This window comes from Phacochoerus africanus, chromosome 4, assembly GCF_016906955.1.
Source record: "Phacochoerus africanus isolate WHEZ1 chromosome 4, ROS_Pafr_v1, whole genome shotgun sequence".
Lineage (NCBI taxonomy): Eukaryota > Metazoa > Chordata > Mammalia > Artiodactyla > Suidae > Phacochoerus > Phacochoerus africanus.
Genome location: NC_062547.1, coordinates 59,112,819 through 59,137,254, shown reverse-complemented (window position 1 = coordinate 59,137,254; position 24,436 = coordinate 59,112,819). Strand labels below are relative to the sequence as shown.

General features: G+C 40.9%; 1 protein-coding gene across 4 annotated transcripts; it reads right to left on the bottom strand.

Moving 5' to 3' along the window:
* Positions 1–9,906: 9,906 nt before the first annotated feature.
* ZFP62 (ZFP62 zinc finger protein) lies at positions 9,907–23,857 on the bottom strand. 4 transcript variants are annotated; one of them, XM_047776385.1, is made up of 3 exons: positions 23,769–23,848; positions 15,438–15,531; positions 9,907–13,771 (listed from the first exon to the last, which is right to left on the bottom strand). In XM_047776385.1, exons 2-3 carry the CDS (start codon positions 15,481–15,483, stop codon positions 11,058–11,060), a joined length of 2,760 nt encoding a protein of 919 aa, XP_047632341.1. In that variant the 5' UTR covers positions 15,484–15,531; positions 23,769–23,848; the 3' UTR covers positions 9,907–11,057. The 4 variants fall into 4 exon arrangements, with proteins under 4 accessions (XP_047632341.1, XP_047632342.1, XP_047632344.1 ...); XM_047776386.1 differs by lacking the exon at positions 15,438–15,531 and having other exon boundaries at positions 23,769–23,857; XM_047776388.1 differs by lacking the exon at positions 15,438–15,531 and having other exon boundaries at positions 23,765–23,844.
* Positions 23,858–24,436: the final 579 nt, after the last annotated feature.

Below are 24,436 nucleotides of genomic sequence, written 5' to 3'. Positions count from 1 at the left end.
ATATATAAAGCCTCAAATATATAAAATTCACAAAACTATAAGTAGAAACGGGTAACCCAACAATTATCACATTCATTGATAGAAGAAGCAGATAAAATTCATTAAGAACAGAGAATACTTGAACAATATATTACAAAATTGATCTAAGGTCTTTATCTAGGTGACTGCACCCAGCATCTGCCGAACACATGCTCTTTTCCAGTTCCATGGATCTTTCATTAAGAACAAGTACACAACCAAATCTCCACAGATTTAAAGGGAGAGCAATCATATAGAGTATGATTTATGACCACAATGAAATAAAAAAATATAACTAGGAGGTCCCTATCTGTTCTGAAATTAAAAATACACTTCCAAATAACCTATAGGATCTGTTGCAATTATTTGTGTTTCCTGATCTTTCTTGTTTATCACACCAGAGGTCTATTGATTTTAATACTCTTTTCAAAGTACCAACCTTGACTTTTGATCCTCTCTGTTGTGTTACTTTTTGTTTCATTGATTTTTGCTCTAACCTTCATTACCTCCTTCCTTTAACTTTAAAAAGTAGAATAAACAGGAGTTCCCTAGTGGCTCAGCAGGTTAAGGATCTGGTGTCACTGCTGTGGTTCGGGTTTGACTTCTGGCTCAGAAACTTACGCATGCTGCAGGCACTTTAAAAAAAAAGATAGATCTTAGCCAACTAACAATTATGTTTGTTTGTATGAAGTTTTACAAAATACAAAGTGTTTTTTCATTAATCGTCAAAATAAAGACCCTTGTGAGTTGGGTCTTTTCTTTCCCCCTCATTTTACAGATGGGGAAACTATAGACATAATTATTGCATTCGCTGAAATACTAGCCCTAATGTTTGCATCTAAGACCAGAGGAATTTCTGCCTATCCCTGGGCCTCCTTTTATTCTTTGAGACCTTAAGGGACACACCCAAAACATCCACTGTTAAGATGGTGGCATCTTGGCTCTAACTAACCCTTTCTCCAGCAATCTTCTGCACATCTACTGTCAAGAAAACACCGGGGGGGGGGGGGAGGGTGTGGGGAGAAAAATGTATACAGCATGAGTGGGCAGGTTGCCTGCTAGAAAAGCAAGTGTGGAGCAGCCTTTAACCCACCCAACACTCCCAACACTCTTTGTCGCTGGATTAGGGCTGGAGGCCCCACCTGTTGATCCCTTTTCCAGAATGAAAAAGACAAAGCATGTTTGCTTAGAAACAATGGATTGCTTAACTTAGTAGAAAGGCACCACTGAGTAAATATTTCCAAAAGTTAATTTTTCTCAAACTGTGTGAGATGGTCCTTGGGGTATTTTCTTGGCTTGAAGACAGGGCTTCTTTCCATTGCCTGAGTGTCCAGATGTTTGAGTCTGGATAGAGGCCAACACACTGCAAGACTTAATTCACACACTCTTCTACAAATGCTTATTCTCTCCACCCCCCCACCTTTTTCTTTTTAGGACAACGTGTGGCATATGGAAGTTCCCAGGCTAGGGGCTGAGTTGGAGATTCAGCTGTGAGCATATGCCACAGCCACAGCAAAGTGGGATCCAAGCAGCATCTGTGACCTACACTGCAGCTCACTGAGACACTGGATCCTTAACCCACTGAGTGGGGCCAGAGATGGAACCCACATCCTCATGGATATTAGTCAGGTTCTCTACCTCTGAGCCACAATGGAAACTCCCTCCAGGCATGATTCTAAGGGCTCTAATGACTCTAACTTTTCCAACCCTTACAACCTATGAGATTGTTATAATTATTACCTCAACAAGAGGTAGAGGAGTTCATATGAGCGAAAACAAAACCAAAACAAGTTTAGTCACTTGCCTAAAGTCATCCGGGAAAAAGAGAGTCTTTATTTGAACCCAGACTTCATGGTGGAGAAGACTGTACTCTTGACTACTACACTATGTACATGGGAGTCACAAACTCCTTCCTGAACATAAGTGATGTTATTCATAGCCCAAGAAGAACTGCCAGGTCTAAATGGGAACACTCAGGGGAAAGAAGAAAAAAGTATTCTGATTTCCTTCTCCGTGTGTCTAGCCAAGGCCTTTAGCTGAGGCTGGGGAAGAGGCACTGAGAAAACTCCCAGACCTGGGAATCCCCTGGGAAACCACAAAGTCCTCAGCTAAATGGTCCTCAGGTGACCCTTTCTCATTTTTGAATCTCAGGAGGGGAAATTACCCTTGCATTGCATGACTGGTATTCAGTATCATCTCACCCTTAGAGTCTCTGTATGTAAACCCAGATGAAATTATTTTTCAGGCTTTCGCTTTCAGAAAAATTTGCTAGAGCCTATGGAATGCTTTTCCAATCTCACTGTTTATCAAGTTTTTTCCCCTCCTGCTTTCTTTCTCCTCCTTCCACTTGCTCCTTGTTCCAGAAGGACTGTACTTACTTCAGAGTCTTTCCCATGAGCCCCACATCTGTAAATTGTGGCCCTTTAGTAAGTTTTGGTTAAGTTTTTCCCTCTAGGAATTTTCTTGTCACATAATATTTCTAATTTACTGGCCCAAAATTGTGATATAATATCTTGTTTTAATGCCTGCAGCATTTGTAACATAAAACATTAGAAATTCACTGAGAATTCAACTACAAGGGGATTTATTCAAACTGTTGCAACAGGGAAAGTTTTAAAGGGAATGTCTCTCCAAACATGAGGAGTGAGAGAAGTTTTATAGAGGAAAGAAACAAAAGCAGCATTGCCTGCTGCATTTTTGGTGGGTTTTGGTCAGGAAGCTATCACCATCTTAACAGAAATGAGTTGTTTCTGATTTGGCTCATCTTGCCTATTACATCCTCTTCTCAGAAGTGTTGACTCAGGAATTTAGGAGTGGGCTATCCCTTAGTACCAGAGAGCAAGGAAGTCAGTGTATGTTCAGAAAAGAGAACTTTACAGATCTTCATATTCTCCCTTTTTATTTCTGACTTTGATTATTTGTGGAGCTTTTTCTTTCACCAGAAGTTTGTCAATTAGTCTTTCCTAACCACACAAATATTTGGCTCTGTTGATTCTCTGTTTTTTTTAATCTAGTTAATTTCTGCTATTTATTACTTCCTTATTTTCACTTTTTTGGGGGATTTATTTTGATTGCTCTTTTTGAGATGTTGCTTAGGTGATTATCAGGTTGTCTGATTTTCTGAAATATCTTTCTAGGCTATAAATTTCCCTTTAAGAACTTCCTAAGCAATATCATTCTGGTTTTGATATGTGGTATTTTCATTATGATTCAGTTGAAAATACTTTCTTCGAATCACATTTTTAAAATGTATTTCCAAATTTATGAATATAATAGAATGTTCTAGGTATTTTAAATTATTAATTTCCAATTCATTTTCAATTATTTTTTTATTTTTAATTTTTGTCTTTTTAAGCCCTCACTAGCGGCATATGGAAGTTCCCAGGCTAGGGGTCGAATAGGAACTGCAGCTGCTGGCCTACGCCACAGCCACTGCAATGCCAGAACCTTAACCCACTGAGTGAGGCCAGGGATCAAATGCACGTCTTTGTGGATACTAGTTGGATTTGCTACTGCTGAGCCACGATGGGAACTCCTATTTTCAATTATTTAAAATTTGTTGAGATTGCCTTTGTGTTCCGGTGTATTTGTCAATCCTCACTCCCAGGTTTATTGAAATATAATTGACACATAACATTGTGTAGGTCAGTTTTTTAAAATGTTTCATGTGTGCTTGACAAAAAATATGTATCCTTGATACACTGGGGCTTTGTTCCATACATATGCATTAGAATGCTTATTAATCTTATTGTTTAAATCTGTATACCAGTTTTTAGTCTGCTTTTCCTGTTAATTAGAGAAAGGTGTAAAAAAATCTCTCATCCTGATTGTGGACTTTAAACTTCTCCTTTGAGTTCTGTATGTGTTTGCCAACTCTTGAGCTATGTTATTAGGTAGATGCTAATCTAAAACTGTCCTATTTTCCTAGTGTTTTTTAAAACTTTTGTCTTAATGTAACAACTCCCTTTATCTCTAGGAATGGTTTGTGCCTGAAGTCTCTGTTCCATTTACTGTTAGTAGAGCTACACCAGTTTTCTATTGGCTTCATATAACTTCCTTCCATTCTTTTATCTTTTACTTTCAGACTTGTGTATTTATATTTGAGTCTCTTGTAAGCAGAAATGTAGTGGGGTTTTGTATTTTGCCCTATGCGCTATGGTCTATATGCTTGTGTTTCCCTCAAATTCACAGGTTGGAATTCTACTGCCCAGTGTCAATGGTGTTAGGAGGTAGGGACTTTGGGAGGTGATTAGGTCATAAAGGCGGGGGCCTTTGGGAATGGGATTAGTGCTCTTATAAAAGACACCCCACACAACTCCCCAGCTCCTTCTGCCATGTGAGGATGTAACAAGAAGTCTGCAACCCTTTAGAAAGCCCTCCAACCCAACCATGCTGATCTCCAATCACTCTTTCAGGCTTAAGAACTGAGAAATACATATTTGTTGTCTATAAGCCACTCAGCCTGTGGTATTTTGTTATAGCAGCTTGAACAGACTGAGACATTCTCTGATCTGACATTCTCTTCTGTTTACTAAATTAAATTAAATGTAAATATTGGTATTTTGGGGCTTAAAATTAACAATTTTTTTGGTCTCACCACTTTTTTTACTTATCTTTTTGATTAAAAATTTTTCTACAGTATTGAAATTTTACGTATGTCCTATTTGTATGATTCCTCTAGATTTTACAATATTCATGAGAGTAACCAAAACCGCTCTAATATAATAGCTCAATCCTTTTTACTCTCTCTTTACTTATGTGTCATTGCCATCTGGTATTTTAAATCTATCTTTTTTTTTTTTTGGTCTTTTTAGGGCCATAGGTACAGTATATGGAAATTCTCAGTGTAGGGGTTGAATCAGAGCTGGCAGCTGGTGGCCTACACCACAGCCAGAGCATCACAGGGATCCAAGCCTCATCTTTGACCTACACCAAAGCTCAGGGCAATACCAGATCCTTAACTCACTGAGCAAGCCCAGGGAATGAACCCACATCCTCATGGATACCAGTCATGAGCCACAATGGTAACTCCTTAAGACTATTATAAAAACTCTAGATTTTTATTGTTTGCTGTAAAATGTTCAGTTACATTTACTCACCAATTTTTCTCTTCATTTTCCTTTGCATCTCAAAACCCCATCTGAGACCCCTTTCCTTCTATATTAAAATTTCCTTTAGTGCAGGTCAGCAGGGGGTAAATGAAATTGTCTTAAAATGTGCTTATATTTGTCCTCATTCATAAAAGATATTTTTCATTGGGTATAAAATTCTAAGCTGACAGTTATTTTCTACCTTTATACTGATGTTTTCATTCTACTCATTTGGCTTCCACTGCTGCTGTTGAGAAGTTTTTTGTTCCTTTGAAGTTAATTTTAAACTCTTTGGCTGTTATTTTTTTTTTCTTTGATTTCCTGCAGTTGCACTACAATGCATGTCAGATGTGATTTTATATATTTACCTTAGTTTGTGTTGTGTTTTAAATCCATAGACTTGTATTTTTCATCAGTTCTGGAATATTATCAGCTCAATTACTTTTGCCCCTTTCCTCCTGCCCTTGCCTTTTAAGGCTGTGATTAAATATGTTAAAACTTCTTATTTCACCTATGTCTTAGTTCCTGCGTGCATCTGGATAAAAATCAAACAGTTGCGTTTTCTTTTCTTCTTCCTTCCGTACTTTTCCTTTTTATGTAGGAAGGAAGGGGGAGGGAAGTGATGTGGAGGGAGAGGGCGGGAGGGCGGGAAAGAAGGACGTGCGGGAGTGCGATATTCTTTGAGGGAGGGCTTCTGGCATGGCGGGATTGCTGGAGGAGGGAGGCGAGGGTCGTGAGGGAGGGAGGGCTGGAGGGTCTTTCGGTCTTTAGTTATTTCGTGATTTCTGATTTCTTTAGAGATTGCTATTTTCTCGTCTGGATCTCTGCGAGAGCGCCCTTCTCCCTCAGACTTCATCGAGGGTCGTTCTTTCTTCTTTCTTTCTTCTTTCTTTCTTTCTTTCTTTCCTCTCTCTCTCTCTCTCTTTTTTCTGCTTTTCAGGGCTGCACCTGCAGCATATGGAAGTTCTCAGGCTAGGGGCTGACTTGGAACAGCAACTGCCAGCCTACACCACAGCTGCAGCAACATTAGATCCAAACAGCATCTGCAACCTACACCACAGCTCACAGCAACACCAGATCCTTAACCCACTGAGTGAAGCCATGGATTGAACCCACATTCTCATAGATACTAGTCATGGTGACTTCTTCAATCTAGACCTCAGGCAACACAGTGATTTTTTTGAGCAATCACCAGTGAGCAGTCTAAGATATGTGCCACAACAGGAACTCCAAACATATCTTTTGGTTCACCAATTCTCATTCCAAACTGCTGAGCCACGGCAGGAACTCCAAACATATATTTCAGTTCACCAATTCTCATTCTTTCTGTTTCACAATCTACTGCCAAGTACATCTTTAAATATTTTAAGCAGTTGTTTTCACAAATGTACCGAATCATTCTAATGTGAAGTCTATGTGGGTCCATTCTTTCCTGCTGGTTTTCAGTCATGCTACCTTTTTTCCTTATTTCCCTCATGATCTTAGCTTACTGATGATTGCCCCCTGAAAAATTATTGTGTTGCCTGAGGTTTAGATTGAAGAAGTCCTCTTCCAAGGGAGTTTTATCTGCTTCTGCCAGGCCTCAGGTTATATTTACCTGGGTTGTAAGTTTTGGCGAGTGACCACAATTTGTCAAGGATGTTTTCTTTTCCAAGATTTTTATTTTTTCTATTATAGTTGATTTACAATGTTCTGTCAATTTTTGCTGTACTTTTATTGCTATGCTCAGTAACAAAGTCATTTTCTACAGCTCCCTGGTGGTGGGGAAGGGGAATGGCCTAGATTTGGTTTATCTTGTCCTAGGGGAAGCACTTTGGGAACCCAACTTAACTTTGAAAATCACTTATAAGTTTCATCACCTTATGGAATTCCCTGGTATCCTACCGGGTTAAAGACCCAGTGCTGTCACTGCTTTGGCCCAGGTTTCATCCCTGACCAGGGAATTTCCACATGCTATGGGCACTGCAAAAAAAAAAATTTTCATCACCCTGGGTGGGCCTGGCTCTATCCTTCAACTCTCTGTAGGTGGCTGGTGAAATTGTACGTAACTGCAGCATCAGCAACAGTCTAGGGCTAATCTGCTTTCATGTTCACCTCTGATGACAAGATCCCATCTTAAAACAGACTTGCCTGTTTAAACTGCAGACTTTTCAGCCTCCATCTCATTCAAGGAGAGGGCACACCATTATTTTAAACACTATGTTTTTTTCCAATGTTTTTGGTGTGAAACTGACCCAAAAAACCTAGCCTACCTCTACCAGAAACAAAATATTGTCTCACCTTTTCAACATTTTCTTTTCTAGATTTGAGGTTTCCCAGTCCAGATTTTTAGATTCATGTATTTTATTTCTATCCTTCTAGTGCTTGCCCATGACACAATAACTGCATTTAACTCAATAAAGGGCATCTTGACCATACTCCCAAATACAGGCACTTTAGCCTGATTTCACGCAGATTTTCCAGCTTCTAATTTACCTATTGTCCCACATTTCAATTCTATTTATCCTTTAGCCTTGAGAATTAGACAATGTTTAAAATAAGTGTTTTTGATTTACCTACATGTTTGCAATTCTTTCTTCTTGCATAACAGACATTTCCTGGAAGAGGGTGGGGGCTGGTGTTCCCTAAACCAGCTTGAGTCCTGAGATGAGTCTGAACAGGAGTAGCCACCAGCTTTTTGGATCTGTACCAAAAAGTCCACTTGGACTGGTTGGAGACCTGAAGACCCTTCCTCATCTGGGATTAGTCCAAGCAGCATATATCTGGCACTAGGTAGACTCAAGGCCTAAGCCTTAAGCGGACTATGGCCCATTTCCCATGTGTCCAAGTCAATGGAGGCTGCAGTAGGAAGATGTCCTGGTGCTTAGCAGGCTGAGGCACTCAGAATCCCCATTCGTGTGGAAGCTCTCTTCTCCCTTGTTCTTTAACCTCTTTCAAAAGTAGGTGATGCCTTAGGCCCACGTGGAGCTCATGTAGGTGTGTGTGTGGTGGTGGGGGGGGAGGACTTGGGGATCTAAAGCCAGAGGCACACCAACAGCCTTGGCCACAAGGAAACCTTAAGTAACCTATCATCCAAAACAGTTATAACTGGTCCTATATTCAGCAAATGAAAGATGGGTCAATGCTCAGAGACTACTGGGAATCAGTACTCCATGGCCTCCTTCCTTTATGTCCACTGCACTCCAGACCTGCCATGGGCTGGCCACTCTGGAGGATGCATGAGCATTTCCAATGCTGTCTTTAATCAGGCCATCCTATGCCCACTCCTCTATTTAAAAAGACCCAACTCAGAGTTCTCTTGTGGTGCAACAGGTTAAGGATCCAGCATTGTTACTGCAGTGGCACAGGTTCAATTCCTTTCCCAGGAACTTCTGCATGCCATGGGCACAGCCAAAAAATTAAAAAGATCCATTCAATATCCTGCTTAGATGTCACTGCTGCCTCCCTTCCCAGTGGGTGGATCATGTTCCCCAGAAAGCCCATGGTTTAGTAGAGCCCATCAAAGTAGCTTTGTTCATACCGTTTCTCTCCTGTCTACTCCTGCTGCCTAGTACCTAGTACCTAGGATGTGCCTAGCAGATCCTCAACAAGTTATTTGCTGTATAAATTAACCCAAGCCTGTGGATAGGGTCAGGTTTTCCAGTGTTGTATAGAGAGGACAAAGAACAAGTGTGGTTGTAACATTTCAAAGTGGAGTTGAGAAGCAGAAATGTTCTTTCCCTTTTCCTTTTCTACCATCAACCCTACACCACCTCTACCCTCTCCATCAAAACTTACCTTGTTTGGCTGCAAAGTGAAATACTCCTAAAGGCATGGGAATTATATGTATAGAAACAGGAAACTTTTTTTTTTTTTTTTGCTATTTCTTGGGCCGCTCCCGCGGCATGTGGAGGTTCTCAGGCTAGGGGTCGAATCGGAGCTGTAGCCACAGGCCTATGCCAGAGCCACAGCAACGCAGGATCCGAGCCATGTCTGCAACCTACACCACAGCTCACGGCAACGCCGGATCATCAACCCACAAGCAAGGGCAGGGACCGAACCCGCAACCTCATGGTTCCTAGTTGGATTCGTTAACCACTGCGCCTCGACGGGAACTCCCAGGAAACTATTTGACCAGAGAATGTTCTCTTATAAAAACTGGATTCTGCAGCCAAAGATACCTGACTTAGAATTCTCCAGCCTCTACTGATGGCTCTACTCGCAGTATTCTTGGACAGATTACTTAATTCTCAGAAGACTCTTTGAGTTACCTAGTTAACAGCCTTATATACAGTTAAAAATATTTTGTTACATTCTATCTGTTCCCAAGAGAACTGTTTCTACGTGATGACTGATCACTCACACAACCTGTCCACTCCCAGGGCTTGTGATCCAGCCCCAGTGAGGATCAATCCAATCTGCACTTCTTCTGATGGAGGTACCACCTTATCTCTCATAAAATCTCAGCTACAAGCCCTGCAGGATGAGCTCTCCTGCTGCCCTCCTTGGGTTTGGATCTAGTATAACTTTTTTTTTTGGTCTTTTTTTAGGGCTGTACCCACAGCACATGGAGGTGCCCAGGCTAGGGGTTGAATCGGAGCTGTAGCTACTGGCCTATGCCACAGCCACAGCAATGCCAGATCCTTAACCCGTTGAGCAAGGCCAGGGATCAAACCCGTGTCCTCATGGATACTAGTTGGATTCGTTAGCCACTGAGCCACAATGGGAACTCCTGGATCTGGTATAACTTACCTCACAAAGATATGACATACAAATGGCTTTCTCTGCATTTTCTCTACCTAAAGTATGTCACAACGTGTTTATTTTTGAGGAACATCTTTATTGGAGTTTCACCTTACCTTGCCACAACTATCTGGCTCTTTGTGGCCAAGAGAGTGAGCCCTGAACAAAGCACTCATAACATTTTACAACAGACAATACACACATGTAGTGCATGAAATCTTTACAATAACAATCAAAAACAATCAAACATTTAGACGGGATTGTTAAGAAGCATGAATTTCCTATCCCTTGATTACTGGTGGCAACTTTTTAGCTCCTGTAATAAAATGTCCTCCTTTTCAGCATTCCTATTCATAGGAATCCCTAAATCAATTCTTTTCATGTAAGGTGCTAATTCATGTTGAAGATGTGTTCCATTAGTTACTGAATGTGCTGAATTTCTCTCCATGGTAGAACCCTTCATTGTGTAGCATAGTGTGTGATTTTCACTTACCACACATTCATCATTCACTGAGGGGGTTCATCTGGGAAATTTTTTTAAGTTTCAACCATTCAACTAGTATAACACAACATTAGAACAGTATAGTAAACTTGCATTTATTTATGAGTGACTCTCTCCTATCTCCTGTTATGTTTATAAGCTACACTTTTTACATTTCCTAAAATGAAATTTAAATTTTGTTTCAGAAGTTGTCATCACTCCCCCAAATCATTCCATTATATCAAGGTTATACTTCATAATCACTACTATATAAATTCATATTCCCTGAAGCCTCTCTCTCCCTGAATTTGCCTATTAGAAGTCCTTCTTGAATCTTTTCCACTGACTAATGGATACTCGGGATTCAAAGCTATACCTGAATCTCCTACATTTCTATTCACGGAATTTACCCAAATATGAACTTTCTGATTGTGACTATTTGACTTCTAGTAGAAGTCTTTTCATTTGTGTGTTTTCTGTCCAGAAATGTCTGTTTTTTTTTTCATACTTCATCACTTTGATATGTTTTATCCACAGTATGAATTATTTTATATTCCATAAGGGCTCAACTACTTTGACACTAGGACCTTCCTTCCTAGGTGTGACTGAACAGAAATAAAAATTACTCTTTTCATTTATACTATGTAAATTATAAGCCATGAACATAGACCTCAGATTACTCTTACAAGGTTTTTTTTTTTTTTTTTTTTCCTTCACTTGAGTTGATACTCAGTAAGCTCTGCCTCCTACAGGGATTTGCTCATCTTGGTCCCATCTAGAACATTCCCAACCTCATGAGTTCTTTTTTGTAATGTGCCACTATGACTTCCCAGACTTGTCACATTTAAAGATTCCTCTCCAGTATGGGTTCTTTTATGCTTGGTGAGATTTGATCTGATATTGAAAGCCTTCCCACACTCATTACATCGGTATGGCTTCTTTCCAGTGTGGATCCTTTTGTGTTGGTCAAGGACTGATCTGTAATTAAAGGATTTCCCACACTCACAATTATAGGGCTGCTGCCCACTGTGGATACTTTTATGGTTGATAAGACTTGAGTGTGAGATGTATGCCTTCTCACATTGATCACATCCATAGGGTTTCTCACCTGTGTGGATCCTTTTATGCACTGTGAGGCCTGAGCTGTTCCTGAATGCCTTCCCACACCAATCACACACATAGGGTTTTTCCCCTGTATGGATCCTCTTATGTTGAGAGAGGAGTGAGCTGTAACTGAAAGATTTCCCACACTCGACACATTTGAAGGGTTTCTCCCCAAGATGGACTCTTTTATGGCTTATAAGAGTTCTACTTGAGAAAAAAGCTTTTCCACATTCATCACATGTGTAAGGTGTCTTTCCAGGGTGGGTACTTTTATGGTTAATAAGGCTCGAGTGTGAGATATAGGCTTTTCCACACACATCACATTCATAGGGCTTCTCACCAGTATGGATTCTTTTATGCACTTTAAGGCTTGAGTTGTTTCTGAAAACCTTCTCACACCTGTCACATTCATAGGGCTTCTCTCTAGTGTGGACCCTTCTGTGTTGAGAAAGGAGTGAGGTGTAATTAAAAGATTTCTCACACACATCGCATTTATAGGGCTTCTCCCCAAGATGAATTTTTTTGTGATTTATAAGTGTTCGGTATGTGACGAAGGCTTTTTCACATTCATCACACTTATAGGGCTTTTCCCCAGGGTGTACACTTTTATGGTTTATAAGGCTTGAGAGTGAGATGTAGGCTTTCCCACATTCTTCACATTTGTAAGGTCTCTCCCCAGTGTGGATTCGTTTATGTACTTTAAGGCCTGAATTATTTCTGAAGGCTTTTCCACACTCATCACACCCAAAGGGTTTCTCCCTTGTATGAATCCTTTTATGTTGTTCAAGGGCAGAGCTGTAATTAAAGGATTTCTCACAATAGCTACATTTATAGGGCTTCTCTCCAAGATGGATTCCTTTGTGGTTTTTAAGGCTAGAGCGTGAGATATAGGCTTTTCCACACACATCACACTTATATGGTTTTTCCCCAGTATGGAGCCTCCTGTGGACTTTGAGTCCTGAATTGTTTCTGAAAGTTTTTCCACACACATCACACACATAAGGTCTCTCTCCAGTGTGAATCGTTTTATGCTGAAGAAGAAGTGAGTTATAACTGAAGGATTTTCCACACTCCTTACATTCATGGGCTTTCTTCCCAGGGTGAATGCTTTTATGGACTGCAAGGCCTGAGCTATAGCTGAATGCTTTGCCGCAGACATCACATTTGTAAGGTTTCTCTCCTGTGTGGATCCTTTTATGCACTATTAGGCCTGAGCTGTTCCTGAAGGCCTTTCCACATTCATCACATTCATAAGGTTTCTCTCCAGTGTGGATAACTTTATGCTGAATGAGGAGAGAACTATAATTAAATGATTTCTCACACTCATCACATTTATAAGGTTTATCTCCAAAGTGGATGCTTTTATGGTTTAGAAGTGTTCTGCAAGTAATGAAGGCCTTCCCACACTCATCACATTCATAGGGTTTCTCCCCTGTGTGAATCCTTTTGTGGACTCTGAGGCCAGAGCTATTACTGAAGGTTTTCCCACAGATGTCACATTCATAGGGCTTCTCACCTGTGTGGATCCTTTTGTGGACTCTGAGGCCAGAGCTGTTCCTGAAAGCCTTCCCACACTCACCACATTCATAGGGCTTCTCCCCAGTGTGGATCCTCTTATGCTGGTCCAAAACAGAGCTGTAATTGAAGGATTTTCCACACTCATCACACTTACAGTTCTTTTCCCCAGAATGGGTGCTTTTGTGGTTGATAAGGCTGGAGTAGGACATGTAGGCTTTCCCACACTCCTCACACTTGTACGGCTTCTCCCCAGTATGGATTCGCTTGTGGACTCGAAGGCTTGAGCTGCTCCGGAAAGTCCCTCCACAGTCATCACACTCATAGCGTTTTTCACCGGTATGCATAATTTTATGTTGAACAAGTCGGGAATTATATTTAAAGGATTTCCCACACTCATCACACTTATGTGACTTCTTAACAGCAGTTGTTTTCTGCTGTAAACTGGGGTGAGAGTTTCCATTAATGTTCTCCACACATGTGCCTTGTTCACTGCTTTTCTGTTCTATAGGGACAGTCTGGTGTGTAACATGTTTTGAGCTCAGACATAAGCTTTTCTCAGATGCCTCATCTTCATGTTCTATTTTTATATTCACTGTATTCTTGGCTTTGCCAATCTTTTCCCTGGTGCCACTTTTGTCTTCCTTCATTCGTTTTCCCTCAGGCTTTTCCACCTGATTCTCTATTTTGCTATCCCAATCATAAGTTTCACCAATCTTAGATTCCTGCATATGATTCTTGTGAAGACCTTCCACTTTTGGCCACAAAGATTCTGCATTTCCAATTTCATAATTTTCAGTTGAGTCCTCATCCTCAGTGCCCCTCGTCTTCAAATGTGACACTAAACCAAGAAAATGAAAATGATACTTGTTCACTTGGTTTAGAAGAAACCAAAGGAATTACATCCACATTCACTCAACAAATGTTTATTGACTACATGCTGTGTGCAGGTACCATTTTTAACTGCTAGTGATAGGATAATGGACATGTCAAAATTTCTGCCCCATGGAACTAATGTCAAAATGCAAGAGCCTTGGATTATCAATGGAACGAACAGCTTTTATTCTTGCATAACAGCTCAGCACAAGGGCAAGTTGCAATGGGTTAAAATGATACACAGAACCAAGAGCAACACTGATCAGTTTTTGGGAAATGCCACCTAGTCTTGGGAAAACCATGGGTAGAAGGAATCTCTGAAGAGTAGGAGATGAAATATTAATAAGTAAGACAAAAGCTAAGAAGACACATTCAGCAGAAGGCTGGCAAAACTAAAGGAGAAATCAGTATATGGGTGGAGGTACTGGGGAGCTGGTTACGAAATCATGAGGACAGTCATGTCAGAGATGAGGAAGAAAACAAGCTGCAGATTCCTATTGTTGGTGTGGCCTCCTGGATTTCCCCTCCAAGGAAACACTGACCCTGGGGAGTGGTTTAGTCAGGGTGGAACTCTACACTGAAGAACAGACTCTGGCATGCCAGGTAAAGAGGCTTTCATTCCTACTTTATGAAGAAGCTAACTGCAGTCAGAGCATATCAAAGATCAGAAGCTAAAGCACAAACCATCAACTAAAGGAACTAATACTACCTAGGTTCAAATACATAGCTGTATGATCTCAAGAAAGTCATTTAACCTCTTTAATGCCAGTTTCCTGATCTGTAAAATGATGGCAATAGAAATGATGTGAGCATTAAATAAATATATAAAGCACAGAGAACAATTGGGGTCACTTTGTTAGTTCTATATACTATATCACCAAGTTCATTATTTAATCAAAGTCAGGTTACTGGATCACAGTTGTAACCTTAAGATAAAACACAGGACTCAGGAAAGGTAAACTCTTCTCAAAGTAGATTTTAGGGTGAAAGCAGTGACCCTTTGTTCCCTTGAAGGTACTCTACACACACATGGCATTCTATCAGCATCCACCTACTAAAAGACTGACTCCTGAGAATAAAATAATCAGTTTTAAGCGAGTTGTTCTCCAACTTAGACAATGAGACATGTGTAGACAGACTTAGTTAAAATTCAGACTTCCCCTCTTACCCTTTGTATCAGACTCTCTTGGTCAGTACTCCATAATTTTACTTAGAAACTATATATGAGCATGTGATGAGGAAGCAGGGGCAATAAAAGAAAAGATATATACTCCGGAGGAACATGTAAAAGAATCACACTCATGATCCAACCTATACTATGGGATTAGAATGATGAACTCTGAATTAAAATGTACACAACAGGAGGAACTAGGAACTCAGATAATTACCAGGAAGGTAAAATAAAGAATCACTCAACAGACCTATTAAACCAAAGGTGACTCATCTGAGAAAGCGTCACAAAATGGCTATGAAGTAATATTAGCTAAGAGATCATTAGAAGTCACTGAGGAATGGTGGTACAGAGTAGTTCCTTGCTCCCTTTATTACCTTGGGCAGAACAGTCCAAGTAACTAAAAATGTGAGGGCTATTAGGTTAGCAGTGGAATTCTGGACCATTAACAGCAACACACCTTTTATCTGTGCTCTGAATCCTGCTCCCATCACATCAGGCTCCATCCCTTCTCTTTGGCCTTGGCCCCTGCACTTATACTCACACTCAGCCCTCTGAAGAGAAAGACATTCAAGTTTCTATAGCCATAAAACCAAATCCCCTAAGTTTGCCAGGGAAACACAAAATTTGCCAGGGCAGGGGGATAAAAAGAAAAGGTACAAGGGAGGTGGACTAGCCATACTAGATATTAAATACACCCAAAAGCTGCTATAACTAAAACAGCATGGTATTTGGTGTATAAATAAATGGAACAGAATAAAAATTCAGAAATAGTCCCAATTACACATAGAAATTAATACATGATAAAGATGGTATATCAAATTACTGAGGCAAAAATACTCTTTTTGATAATGTTGGAATAACTATAAAGCCATTTCAAAACAGATAAAATTAAATCCATTCTTTACACCACACACAGGAAAAATCTCCAAATGTAGCAGAGGTCTAAATAGTAAAAAGTGACACTAGGAGTTCCCTGGTGGCACAGCAGGTTAAGGGTCTAGTGTTGTCACTGCTGTGGCTTGAGCTACTGCTGTGGCACAGGTTTAACTCCTGGCCTGGAACTTTTGTGTGCTGCAGGCGCACCCCCCCAAAAAGTGACACTATATAAATACTGGAAAAAAACATGGGTGGATGCCTCTATAATCTGAGTACAGAGAAAGCTTCTATGACCCAGATGCACTAAAAGAAAAGATTGATAAATTTGACCATATAGAAATAAAAATAAAATCCATGGCAAAAACACCATAAACAAAATCAAGAAATAAATGACAAAGTGGAAGAAAATATTTGGCACCATACATCATATACAAGAGCTAATATCTTTAATACACAAAGAATTTTTAAAAGTTGAAGAAAAAGACTAAAAAAAGCCTATAGAAAAATGGGCAAAAGACATGAACAGACAAGTCACAAAAAGAAATACTAAAATGGCCCTTATATATGTTTTCAATTCACTCATAATAAGAAATTAAAATAATACTAAGATCTCCATTGTCATGTGGCAGATTGGCAAATATTTAAAAGGTTGATGGAGTTCCTGCTGTGGGGCAGTGGGTTAAGAATCCCACTACAATGGCTCAGGTCACCATGGAGGAGCAGGTTTAATCCCCAGTCCAGCTCAGTGAGTTGAAAGATTCAGCGTTGCTGCAGCTATGGTTTGGATTTACTCCGTGACCTGGGAATTTCCACATGCCACAGGTGCAGCCATAAAATTAAAAAAAAAAAAAAAATTTTTTTTTTTGTTGATAATTTCCTTTACTTTGCCAAAGCTTTTTTTTTTTATTTTTTATTACCCAATACATTATTATTATTTTTTTGACTGTACAGCATGGTGACCCAGTTACACATACATGTATAGATTCTTTTTTCTTACATTATCATGCTCCATCAGAAGTGACTAGACATAGTTCCCAGTGCTACACAGCAGGATCAAAATACATTTTTTTTTTTTTAAAGGGTGACAATATATTCTGTGGGTGAGGTTAAAGGGAAACATTACTGGGAATGCAAACTGGCATAGTCCCTGTTGAAGGAAATTTGCCAATATCTACTCAACTATGTAGGTATTGTACTCTAATCCAGAAATCCCATCTAGGAATTTATACTGAAGATACACTTCCAGTAATACAAAAGTATATATGCACAAAGTTATTCCCTGTAGCATTATTTTTAATTAAAAAAAAATCTTAAAAAACCCTACAAGCACAGAACAGTGGCTAAATAAACTATGGCACATATACACAATAGAGTACTAAAAAAGAATGAGGAACATTTCTATAAATTGATACAGAAAAGAGCATATGTTACATTTTATGTAAGGAAACTAAAAAGCAAGCACATTAACTGCTTATCTTTTCAGTAGTGAGAGAATCTAGAAAACAGTGAAGTCTATTGTCTATGAGGGGTAGGGCAGGGGAATAGAACAGAAGGGAGAGGGGAGAAAGACACCCTGAGTAGAACTTTTTGTATAGTTTTTACTTATAGAAGCATGATAATGTTTTAAGATTCAAAAAGAATAAAATTAAAACAGTAAGAATGGGGAAAGCTACTAAGCCTGAAAGTGAATGGAAACCAATCAACTCACTTGTATTTCATGTGAATACCAATACCACAAGAAGAAATAAAGAACTAACCCATGTTACTTGGGTATATAACATGTGACTATATACTATATACTCTCAGTCTTGGGAAGCCTGGAGGGAGCAGTGTGGAAAAGCCGCACACAACTCTTTTTAGCAGGCTTGTTTTCTGTAGTGGAATGGGCAAAGCAACTCAGGAACAATTTTATATCTATTATGAGATTGAGTAATTGTGTTGATTAGTTGGGCTCTCCTGGAGAAGATCATAAAAATATGAAATAGGGGAAGACACAAAAGAACCCTGTGGAGATGACTGGGTGTGAACTCATGATTTCCAAATTATATAGAAATGTGCACATTATACACATGTATATTCACATGTATTGTATACTTGTGTGCGTAGGTGTGTTAATGTACATATACTCCCTAGCTCTGTCTGAAAAGCTAAGAAACAAAAATACCTGAGTTAATGAGCACATTATTTAGCACCTTGTTCTAGGTCTCTACTACCATTACCCACTAAAAGGAACCAGGATGATTCCAGGCTAGAGGCAGAATAGGTACAAGATGAGATGAGACATCTTGTTGTGCCAGCAAATAAGGAGATGCTAAAAACAAACAAATGATGTGGGCATGTCATAAGACACAAGAGCCAACTTCAATGCCCAATTTAGGTGCCATAGTAATTATGAAAATAATTATAAACCATTGAAAATAGGATTTCATGAGTCTATACAGGTACAAACAGGGGTGAAAGGGAAGGCCTCTTACTTAAAGCATAATGCTGGGGCAGGCTGGTAAATGTGGAGGGAGTGGTAGAGTTGGAAGGAAAAAAATCAGCATTCTGAAACTATTAGAATAAAGCCAGGATCAGGAGAGATTTATCAATGGATTCTAAACCTGGGGGAAATTCTGACAAGGAACAGTGTATATGCATGGTCTTAAAATATTCTCCCGTAGACCACAAGAGAAAAAAATACTAATTACACAGTAGGGAGATTAGATAATGCCTTGGCCTGGTGTCTTAAATACCACCAAGAAGGGGGCAGATAAACACCATGTGTTTCCAGAAGTGACACCCTGAGAAGGACACATCACCTATGAGAATGCATTACTTGAACTGAAACACAAGGAAACATTAGATAAATCTAAAACAAAGAACATTCTACTAAAACGTATTTGTATTCTTTAAAAGTATCATTTTCATAAAAGACAAAGAAAGGCTATACAAATGTTCTACATAAAAGAAGGTAATGCGATTTGACCACTAAATTCAATACCTGACCTCAACTGGATCTGTACTGGAGGGAAAAGCTGTTATAAAAAAGATCTGTGTCCAGATCTAACAGTTTGCATCTACCAACCCCAAACTCCCCATCCATTCCACCCACTAGATCACTCTCTTCAATTATAGAGCTGCATATCCACCTGTCTTCCCTTTTGCCTAAATCGTAAGTGGGCCCTTCTCTTTCCCTAACCATTCCACATCAAAAAGACTGCTTAAGACCAGCTAACTCCACCACCTACAGTTCTCAAATCCCCACCCCCAACTCCATCTCCACTGCTAAGGCTTTAGTTTAAGCTCTCCTGAATTCCCTCCTGAACTTCTGCCAGTCTCCCTACCTTCATTCTTATCCCTGTCCAATTCTTCTTCCAACAGCTGTTGAGTTTTGTAAAATGGATATCTGGGAACTACCTAATGGTTGTTTCCAGGCCACCTAGTGTGGTGCTTGAAGTCTTCAGCATCTGGCCAGCTGGAGTGACTTGCTGGACACCAAAGGGGCTGTGCTACTTCCCCCCTTGCTGATACCATATTTACTCATCCTTGGCTCAGATGGACCCTTTCCCCTCTCTCTGACAGAACCCTTCACTTCCTCTGGGATTCCTTGTTCTATTGGCTGCTGACTGGCTTGGTCTGCATGAAATCACAAATACTTCAGTTTACCACTCTGACCTAGGCAGCCTCCAGGAGTCTCCCTGTTCGAGGCCTGCTTAACCTCCTGTATTTGTGTGAAAGCAGAGCTTCCCATCATCTGATGTAGCTCACCCAATCCTCTTAATAACTCAAAACAAAACAGAGCAATATAAATGTGCATCTTCATTGAAAAGAAATGATTTTCAATGAAATTCATATTAAAGTTCAGTCAAAAACACAAAGGAGTTCCCTGTGGCACAGCAGGTTAAGGATCTGGTGTTGTTACTGCAGTGGCCTGGGTTGCTGCTGAAGTGTGGATTCAATCCCTGGCCTGGGAACTTCCACATATGGCCAAAAACCAAACAAATAAACACTAAAAAAAACCCACACAGGCAGAAAAACACTAAAACATAATGATGGTACTTGGATAGGAAGAAAGAGTCTGTAGGTCAGGAGAGGAGCCTTCATAAAGAGGATTAGTGATCTTATAAAAGAATCCCACAGAGCTCCCTTGGTGCCTTGATTTTGGACTTCCCAGCCTCCAGAACTTTGAAAAATAAATTTCTGTTTATAAGCCACTTTGTCTGTGGTATTTTCTTATAGCAGCTCACTCAGAATAAGATAGTTGTTAAATTGTAAAGACAATCAAGAGAATAACAAATTAAGTTATCCTTACAAACAATACTGAAGATGCATTCCTGTATCTCAGTTATCTCTAAGGCTGGGTGTAGCCCAGGGAACTTATGATCCACACCCTGCTTTCCTCTCCAGCCACTAGGCTAATCCTAGGGACACAAAAATGAATAAGACAAGTCCCTGTCAATAAGGACTTGCAAAGAGGAGAGTCTGGCAGGAAAATAACTACTATATGATAAAAATAGCAGACAGAAGGCATGGATGAGGGAAGGGGAGAGCCTCTTCATCAATGAACTGGAAAGAGCTTCAGGACAAGCAAGGTAGTTGCAGTAGAGGGAAGAGCAGTTGCAAAAGGGCTGGTGTTCACCACCCTCTGGACATCTAGAACAGAAGATAGCAGGCACAACTGGATAGGTGGGCAAAAATAAGGGCTACACCAGGGTCTGCCATCATACTGATTCCAGACTTGATCCAGAAGAGTTTTAGGCAAAGAGTACCAAACTCAGATATGCATTTTGGAAGATGACTTATTCTATCAAAACAGGGGTTAGTAAAGGGCCAGATAGGAAAAATTTTAGGTTTTGTGGGCCACATACAATTCTACTGTTTGTTTTTCTTTTGGGTTTGCTTCTTTAACATCCCTTAAGCAAAGTAAAAACCATTCTCAAGCTTGCGGGTCACACAAAAAGAGACCATGGATAGCGTAGTCTGCCAGTCCCTGTTAGATAATATCAAGGAATCAGAATTAATTTAGGATGGTGTGAGATAAAGGTATTGTGGCTGTTAGAAGTGTCTCTTTTCTTTAGACTAAAATATGCTAAGGTGAAATGGCATGATGTCTGGAAAATACTTCAACAAAAAAAATGAAAGGGGGGAGTTCCCTGGTGGCTCGGTGGGTTAAGGGTCAGGTTGCTGCTGTGGTGTCAGTTCATCCCTTTCCCCAGAACTTCTGAATGCTGCAGGCATGGGGGAAAAAATGTAAAAGGGAAAAGTGAAGCAGAATCCTAATAATTGTTGAATCTGAGTGATGGATGTATAGAATTCACTGTACTATTTTACTCTCCTATCGTTTTTTATAATATAAAATTAAGCAGTAAAGACTACTCATACTGGTTGCAGTGGAAGAATGGACTGAGGGGAGAGAGAACTGAATCTTGGAGTCTGGGAGGAGGTTATTATAATTCAATAAAGACTGATGTGGTGGCTAGCACATCTGCCTCTATGACACAAGAAAAGAATCACTCAAAAGCACAACTCCTGCATAGGGAGAGGGTCAGATGGTTTACTTTCTTAAATATTCTCAAAGCTGATGGGGAACTTCTCTCTCACCAGTTCTCAACAGAGAGCATGACCCAATAGCCTGGTTCCATCAGTTAAGTCTCAGCCACAGAAAGCTGTCCAGTCCTTCCACATGACCCACAAACTCTGGGCACTTATGTGCCTGTTGTTCATGTTCTGTCCCCAAAGCCTCCTAGAAAAGTTCATGTAAATATTAAGAACCTGCCCTTAATTCTTACTATCCTTGCCCAGGAGAGTCAGGGGCAATTTCTCCAGAGACTCGACAACTCACAAGAGAGGAACTGTGGCTCACTCTAGCTAAAAATTCCTGCCTTCACAATAGACTTCAACAAGCAACAGATGCAACAGGCCTGCAGCTACTTTGGATTTCCAGAGTATCAATCATATTCTACAAGTCAACCTACCATTTAGATTCTGTGTCTTAAGTTCTTGAATATTATACTGGACTAGGAGGTGACCAAAGAAAGAAAAAGAGAAAACAGGCACGTGAGCACAAAATGCTTACCTACTCAGAAGAAAGAAGTGGGAGAATGGGAGAAATGAAAGATGAGACTAAGGAGTGAGACACATGATACGCAGATGGGAAAAGGGTACATTTGTGCTTTAGTTATTACTGCATTTAATTTATGAGTACCAGAGTTATAAATGGTTAACATAAGTTGGGTTCTACTGCTTAATCCTTATGATTAAAAGTGATTTTTTTCCTTAAAGTAAAAAACGAAATAAAATCTTATCACGCCTGGTAGTGAGGATATTTCTAATCATCCTAAGAAAGAAGGTAAGCAAAAGGGATTCTGAAAGATAAGCTGAGAGATTTTCTGAAGCTAAAGGGACAAAGACTGGCTTGAAGAGAATAACTAATAGAATTATTTTATTTGGCCACTGTAAGGCTAAGTGTCATAAACACAAGTCCCAGAAGAGAAAAGCTACCTGATTTAATTTGTTCATCACTCTACGTTATTATAATAGCGGTTTGGCATATTTGACAATCTATCGATAACTGACTGAGTTAATGTAAAACAAAAACTTATGATTCTTAATCCCCTCTTTATAATCCTTGCTCAGTTATGCCCCAGTACAATGCCATTGAGTCCACTACTGTTTGAAGTAACACAAAATTGGAAACAACCCAAATAGCCCGAATAGATCCAAAAAATTATGGAACATGCAAAACATCCAAACAATGACCAACTAGGCAATCCAATATCATTTGGCGGGGGGGGGGGGGGGGGGGGGGAGCTCTTTGTGTTCGGATGATCTCTAAGACAGATTAAGCAAAAGCAGCAAGGGGCAGAACTCTGAACAGTATCCTACCACCTGTGTGAAAAAATGGGGAACTAACTGCATTCATATTTGCCAGGGTTTGCATAAAGAAACTCGGAAAGATATACTGAAACTAACAAATGCGGCTGGTTATCTAAGGGAGTTGGGCCTAGCAAGATGGCTAGGCAGAAAGAAACCTTTTCACTGATATATTTTCATATTCTTAATACCTGAACCATTAAGAATACAATACATATTCAAAAATTTATTAAAAAGAAAACTCTCTCGTGGTTTCAAAAAGAAATACTCCTGGTGGCCACCCTGTCCAAACGTCTCAGGGCAGCACACCTAGCCCCAGCATTCCTCATTCTTCTTTCTCAACCCAACGCCTGGTTTCCCTCAGGCTGTCCCCAGGTCGAGGAGGCTCCTCGACCTTCTACTTCCTACCTAGTCAATTCCTTCCCATCTTGTGGACCCTGCGACAGGCAGTCTCCCCGCGGGATTCTGAATCTGTATAACAGGTGAGCTTTCCCTGGGGCGAATACCAGAAGTGGCTACCAGCAGCTCCACCCACACCTGCAGGAGGAGTCTCTCAACACCATTCCCCCATCAAGAAAAAAAAGGGGGGCGGGGTCCAATCGGATCACCCCCTGGGATCCCTCTAACACCCGTATTTACTCTCAAATCTCAGGGCCAAACTTAACTGCCGCGTAGGCACAACCAGAGGCTAATTTTCAGGGTTCCCCTCCCGCCAGAGACAGCAGTGAAGAACTGCAAAACACCGGTGCGAGGCCCCGGCCCTTCTCCACACACCAGGCAGCCCCAACCCGGGCCTGGCCCGCTCCAACAGTTGGAGGTGGAGCCCACAAGGAGCCAAATACGTTCCAGGGCTGCGCCCTACACCCGTCAGCAGGCCCGATGTCTACCCTCCGCTCCACTCCCCCGGAACGCGCTTCCTGAGGTGTGTGTGGGGAGCGGGCACGCTTCCTCCCGGATCCCGCCCGAGACCCCGGGTAGTCAGGACCCGGCCACGAAGGGAAGGGCGTGGCAGGCTAGGGCCAGGGGCGGGAGCGCGGGCAGCCGCGGACTCACGTACTGGCTGTGGCGGCGCCGCGGGAGCCCGGCCGCCGGCGGGACAAAAGCACAGACGGCCCTACCGGAAAAACCCACACCGGCTCCGGGGAACTTCCGGGTCCTCTCTGGGAAGCTGGAGGACTGACTCTATGGTCGCTTCCCCCCTTCGGGCATGTGACCGTGGTGGGCTGCGAGGGCGTGGACGCCGAGGGAGGGTTTTTGTTTTAGTATTTACCCAGCGCTTCTAGTGGCACTTAGTGGGCTGGAACCGGAGAAATTACCGCGAAGATGACAGTTTTTGATGACTTTATGTGCCCGGGTGGGGCAGATAGTAAAGCAAATAAGTGGGTCGGTAAAATAAACACCTAAAGGCCTTTGTTCTTGAAAACACATCTCGTTGCAGAAGGAGGCCCCAGGGGCACCCCAGGAGGGAGGAGGCTGTCTCCTGACCAGACCGGACCCCTAACCTGCAGCGGCGCCAGCGGATTGGAACCTCTGTGTCGGGTTCGGAAACCCGGCCTTGAAAGCTTTTTAAAGTAACAGCTTTTTTTTTTTTTTTTTTTAAATCTTTTAATAACTTGGAAAAGACATTTGGAGGGCACATTGTGAATACTGACATTAAAAAACAAACAAAAAACCAACTGCTTCTCATTCTTTAAGAGTATTTAAAGTATGGTAGTTCCTGAGCGT

Excerpts from the sequence above, each read along its gene's own strand:
- ZFP62 (XM_047776385.1), bottom strand. The coding sequence starts at position 15,483 with ATGGAGCCTGATGTGATGGGAGCAGGATTCAGAGCACAGATAAAAG. Across the intron at positions 13,772-15,437 it reads ATTCAGAGCACAGATAAAAG|TGTCACATTTGAAGACGAGG; the intron begins GTGTGTTGCTGT and ends TTCTTGGTTTAG.